The sequence below is a fragment of the Prunus avium genome, chromosome 1, assembly GCF_965620075.1.
Source record: "Prunus avium chromosome 1, drPruAviu1.hap1.1, whole genome shotgun sequence".
NCBI lineage: Eukaryota > Viridiplantae > Streptophyta > Magnoliopsida > Rosales > Rosaceae > Prunus > Prunus avium.
Window position 1 is genome coordinate 17,478,579 of NC_142284.1, and position 5,993 is coordinate 17,484,571.

The 5,993-nt window shown below is 37.0% G+C and overlaps 1 protein-coding gene across 2 annotated transcripts; it reads right to left on the reverse strand.

Moving 5' to 3' along the window:
- Nucleotides 1-986: 986 nt before the first annotated feature.
- LOC110745554 (COP9 signalosome complex subunit 8-like) lies at nt 987-5,735 on the reverse strand. Of its 2 annotated transcripts, XM_088247507.1 has the most exons (6): nt 5,603-5,735; nt 5,342-5,456; nt 5,156-5,235; nt 4,667-4,848; nt 2,131-2,238; nt 987-1,276 (listed from the first exon to the last, which is right to left on the reverse strand). In XM_088247507.1, the coding sequence occupies exons 2-6, from the start codon at nt 5,423-5,425 to the stop codon at nt 1,137-1,139; spliced, it is 594 nt and encodes a 197-aa protein (XP_088103633.1). In that variant the 5' UTR covers nt 5,426-5,456; nt 5,603-5,735; the 3' UTR covers nt 987-1,136. The 2 variants fall into 2 exon arrangements, with proteins under 2 accessions (XP_088103633.1, XP_088103632.1); XM_088247506.1 differs by lacking the exon at nt 5,603-5,735 and having other exon boundaries at nt 5,342-5,532.
- Between the last annotated feature and the right edge of the window lie 258 nt (nt 5,736-5,993).

The following is a 5,993-nucleotide window of genomic DNA, read 5'->3' on the forward strand; positions in this document are numbered from 1 at the left end:
GTTGGAAGTAAACGCAATAGAGCTTCTCGTACAACTCAGCGGATCGTCGTGCTGCAATGGCGGCAGCACTGAAGAAGAAAGCGATGTCAAAAGCAGAGCAGCTCCTCCTACATTATTCGCTGAAGACGAAGAAGAAGACGAAGTGAGTTTCGGACCGAGGAAGAAAAGGTTCCGGTCAATTTCGGAACTGTACAAGTTGATAGAGCCTCTCAATCTTGTTATTGTTGCAGCAAAGGAAAATAAGAGAAAGAGGAAGAGGAGCATCTGATCAATTTAACTTCCTGTTGTTGTTAGACTAATTAATTATTATTGTAATTAACCTCAGCTGTTAAGTTAATGATATGTGATTAGTATTCGTATCATAAAGGGAACTTTCTTTCTTGGGAAGCAATTAAACCTTTTTAAAGCTCCGGGCGGGCGGTTGTGTGAATGGGTTTGAAGTGCAATGCAACGTGGCATCCTGAGTTATATGTTGTCCAGTTAAAACATGCCACGTGGCATGCTCGTAATTACCAAACCGTGTTGGAAAGAATTGTAAATCTCCCCAAGCAAGCAGGCAGGCAGGCGTGTTGAATTGGATCAAAAGGCAATATAATAGCGTAAACGATGAACCAATCCGTTCTACAATCACGCTGTGAATTCTGCCAATTACTGCAATTTTGTTAAAGTTCACATGACAATGGTAATGCACACATCGCACTTTCCTCCTCAAAGAGTTGCAACTTCTTTTACGGCATAACACCATGCAAGTTAGCCATTCGGTACCAATCCCAGGTATCCGAGTAATCGGTGAACACAGTCTCCGTCGTGCAAAATAAAAGATAACATGTCTAAAAAGTAGTAAATTTGAGGGCAGGTGTGAAAGCATACTCTACATGAAATCTTTACTTGCTAAAACAGGTTTCCTCCCCTCTAGACTACAAAAGACTTTAACTTGTAAGAGATGCATGCAATCAGGGTTTGGCTACACAAAGATAACATGATGATGTTCTCAACTTGTTTGTGCAATTTACTTTTTCGGAACCTAAGTGTTGCGTAAATACAAAATCTGAGATCCTGTTTACTCTTCTAAACATGATCTAAGTATGCAGCTGATTAAAAAGACAATTCACAGCTTCAGGTTCTTAAAAGCTCCTTCAATGCTCTAGATGGAATACATATTCTGTCAAGTTCTGCAATTTACTGGCATCCAGTTTCTGCTCTGTAACAATGGGCTGCTTCTTCACAGTAAGCATTTGAGAAGCAGGGTCCACAGCCCAACCTTGCTGTTGTACAACTGCATATGACAACCAAATCTAAAGAATTTGCAACATAAATGATAACAGGCCTAAAAGCATAAGTATGCAATTAATGGAAAAAATAATAAAATATTATTTTCTTTTATATTAAGGAAATAAGTCATTATTGATGATAAGCAGTGTCGTCATCAAGTCCAGTCATCGAAGACTTGGTAACCTTTAAAGCAAAATGAACTGTTTTATAAAGGGAATATAAGAAAAAGCAAGGAAAAACTGTAGGTAATCAAGGTTCCTAAAGTTCTGCCAGATTTTACATCCAAATTCTCCGAAATGTAGGCAGGTACACCTTTCTTCTTATATTTTAATTGGACCAACAGTATGAACAGAACACCCAAATCCACCATAACATAGACATTTACTTGCCACTCTAATATGACAGCTAGGTAGGAACAAAATTATACCAAAGCCAACTCTGCCACTGCCTTTAATCTTTTTCCAATCATCCATTGACGCTTCTCAGTGACTTTTCAACTGGTTTATCATACTTGATATATAAATTCCTATCTTTGTAAATCTCAAAAATTACCCCTCCTAAAGCAGCGGAACCTTTTTACAGAGAATCTACTTATTCAGGAAGAATATACTTCAAAAAGGCCATACCTCCAACTGTAACATGGTTAATTTCCCAATGATACATCTACTATATTTTCTCATAGATAAAAAAGATTTTGGTTTTTCGATTTTTTTGGCAATTCACTATCTTCTTAATGTGCAGCAACAAAATAGGGTATCTGGACAAAGCATTAAGATTTTTGTTTTTTATTTTTTCAGAAAAGAAACTTAACCCCCAGAGCAATTTGGAACATAGACAATAGTGAAAACAGAAGCTTACAAGTTGTGGCATCATCCTCGCTCATTCCAAGGAAGAGAGCTGTGTCTTGGATGCTTATTGTAGAATAGGCAGACTGCAGGAGCTGAAACATATTCTTTGTGTAAAGATCTGCAAGAAGTTCAGAAGACAATTAATGATGGAAAGAAGTGCATAAAACATAAGAATTAGTACTCTACAAGCTCCCTTAAACACCAGAAAAATAAGGAAACAGAGTTATTTGAGTGTTGATCCCCTAATCAACAATTATCACAAAACTATAGAGATGTTTATATTTTCAATTCAGCTAAAGATTCAAGTGTAGATTATGTTATGCAAGTCATCCGCTTAGAACTTATAAGCATGACATGATATATTGAACTGGACAATTGTGTCCAGATTGGAAAGTACTTAGACATATTTCTCCACTGAAACAAGAGTAAATATTGTCACTTCCCACTCCTAGATCAATAAAGGAACTGTATAAAGACACAATGAAATAAACCTCACCCTGACTGTCAGATGGCTTGAACAGCTAAATCATCATCCCAAATAAAAAATTTAAAAAAAATACTAAAGACAGCATGAAGGTCTTCATCTTGGAAGATAGAACTTTATTAAGCATCAACAACGTTGTGCTTTGGAAAGAACCTTACAGAAGGAACTAGAACAGGCAACAATGATATCACCTAACTAATTCTAGTAACATTGAAGACATGAAAGGCTTGGCATATGACAATTCAATTAACGAAGTGCTAGATAATGGATAAAAGGAACTCTTAGTGAGTTGAAAAATATAGAGAGAAGTTTGTAAATAAACACCTCTCAGTAGGCAATCACTAATATACTCATACTTTTTATGTGCAATCAGGAGACCATCCCCTTAATTGCGCAAGTTTAGCAAAACAGAAGATAATCCAATCTTGGCCGCACCAGCTGTCAATATGTATAAAAGTTGAAAGACAAGACAGACAACCAATGATATTTGAAGTCAGACTATGGGCTTGGGTGGTACAATTTACTAAACTATGATTCCTACCAAAGAACCACATGACAGGATACCAAAAAAGTAAGACTAAAGCAATGAAGCCCTTACACAAACCAACAGAAACGCACAATTCAGTAGACTTTTCTATCTCCTGTTAGGTAGCACAATAAAACACTAATTATTGTCTTTTGAAATCTTTAATTTGACAACTTGTGTCTTAAGTCAGATTGCGATTGTTAATCACTTGTCTACAGTCTAGTAGAACTCAATTTGCTAACATCTTCGTCAATTTGAATAAAACTAGCAAAAATTTCGGTTATCAGTCTTTTGATGATTAAACATACATTGAGCTTGTTCTTCAGTATTTCCTTTTTAGAATCATTATATGCAACGACCAATACGTTCACAACAACTGAAGGGTGAAGTTCACTGAGAAATCAGCTCCGTTCAGTTGGTTTCGCGGTGAAACCGGGACGAATAGAGGGAAAAGAAAGCGGAAGAATAAAGGGGAATAGAGAGAGCGAGAGAGAGAGAGAGAGAGAGAGAGAGAGAGAGAGAGAGAAGTGGCGGCGGCAGAGACAGAGAAAGAGAAAGAGTAACAAAGAATACAGAGAGTGACAGAGAAAAGAGAGCGACAGAGAGGAGACAGACAGCAGGGACAAGATTGACTAAGAAAGGGAAATAAGTTACCGCCTTGTTCTTGAATGATTTTTTATTGGGAGACTGGGAATAAATCATTAAAACTAAATGGCCATCCAATCAAAATCAAATACCTGTATTTGAGAGCATGCCAGCCAGATATGTTAAGTCCTTGTATAGGATTAAAGTATCTCACCAACCCCCCACAAAGCAGAGAGGCACAGTACCACTAAATTTCCAGTATTATAACTGGCACATAGACACGACAGTATTATGACTGGCATGATCCTCAACTGTGTGCACCTAAAATTTCAAGATTTCCCTTCTAATCTAGCTTTAAAGTTTCCTACTACTTATCCTCAAGCTTTCTTCAACAGGGCACGCATTGTAAAAAGATTAAAGAAATAGTGACCCTCTTCTAATGGAGGTGAACCTAAAGCTCATAACTCATATATCAATTTACAGTATGATAGACTTTTAGGAGCTCTTGACCTTAATGAATAAATGTTGAGCCTTGCTCCTTCTCAACAAATCCTTGGACCGCCTACAAATACTTGGGCATGATAGGTATTGACGTATTTCAACTTTGTAAAGCTTGCAAAAACATGCTAGCTATAAATCAGCTTATTAAACCCACTTTAGTGGCCTAGCCCTACGCTTTTTTTCAGTACTTCCAAGATAAATGAAATAAATAAACAAATTTAGAACATTGTGAATTGCCTAGGCATAAAAGACTCATGTTTAATGTTAAGTAATGTTTACCAATGATCTATGGTGTACTTTCTATAACAATCAATTCTTCAGCATTCTTTGACTATTGAACAATATCACTCTTTTGACTGGGGTGGATATTATTTTCATAAATCTAAAAACCATATTATCATACATGTACAAAACATAGACAATACTGTTTTGTGATCTAGAAAAACTTGCCTGAAAAGGCTGCAACAAGACCTTGAGCTTCCTGACTCCAATCATATCCACGAATAGCTTCATACACACCCCCGTAGTCTCGCATCCACAACTTCTGGCCAATTTTCCAAGCAGCAATGACTTCTGGATTGCCCTCTTTGAGAGTGGCAGGCATTGATTTCCAAAGAAACCGCATACTATTACTGCATATTTACCACCCGACAGATCAAATTCTAAATAGATGTAGAACAAAAATAACGAAATCAGATTTGACACAGGATGCCCCAAATAGCAAAACAACATTGACAATATAATGCAAAATTGCAATACAACATGCAATCAAAACCCAGAATGGCAAAGCAATATTTTACTCTTCAAGCCATCATCAGGAAAAAAGATATAGCAGATTAAGCTAAAATAGAGGTATAGGGTTGGGGAGCAAGAAGAATTAAAAAAGAGTAAATCATAATATTTAAAATGAAACAAAAATAGAAAGGAAAAAAAACACACATATCACCAGCGTAAATGTGACCGAGAAGATGAATGGCGTAGGGCCAGTCGTCCTGAAAAGCAACGCCCTCGGCTGCGACCTGTACGATCAGAGACAGAGACAGAGACAGAGACAGAGAGCAGCGAGTGAGAATATAAACAGAAAATTTTGAACTTTTTATTTATGGATTGAAACCCAAATCAAACCTGAAGCATGTGTTCGTCACAGGTATCGGCGACCTTTTCATACGATTTGGAGGTCAAGGCCTCTGATAGGAGAGAGAAATCCATGGCTGCTTTGTTTGCTCTCTGTATTTTGTTGCTGTGTAGCATAAAGTTCGAAATTCATGAATGATAAATTTATCACAATAAAGAAACAATTTCTAGCTCTGCTGCACCGATACGGCACTTTTTAGGGTATGCGCGTATCAGATACGGCTCCAATACAATACGGCATCGATACGCTACCTGATGTATCGCAGGCTTTTTCAAGATGTTGACTTTACGATACGGCTCCAATACTCTATCGATACGGTCACGATACTCTCGCGATACGGTCCAGATATGTAAAGTGATAAAAGTAAAAATATTTTAAAAATTTTGGGGTGATTTTAGCGGCAACCCAAAAAAGGAGGAGGAAGAATGAAGAACGAAGAAGAAAATAACTTACTTACAATACAAACCGTTTTAGTTGCATGTTAGGTAGCCTATGTTAAAAAGGTGTTTTATAACTTTTTATGTCTGACGCATTCATTTGGGCCCAAGCCCAAGAACTGAAATAAGTCATATATGACCTAGAAAAACCTCAAGAACTACAAAAAAATATCCAAAATTATAATTTTACATATGTAATATATGT

Coding starts and splice junctions, on each gene's coding strand:
- LOC110745554 (XM_088247506.1), bottom strand. CDS start 5,467: ATGCTACACAGCAACAAAATACAGAGAGCAAACAAAGCAGCCATGGAT. Junction 5,236..5,341: donor GTGACGAACACATGCTTCAG/GTTTGATTTGGG, acceptor CTGATCGTACAG/GTCGCAGCCGAGGGCGTTGC. Junction 4,849..5,155: donor CACATTTACGCTGGTGATAT/GTGTGTTTTTTT, acceptor GTAAATATGCAG/TAATAGTATGCGGTTTCTTT.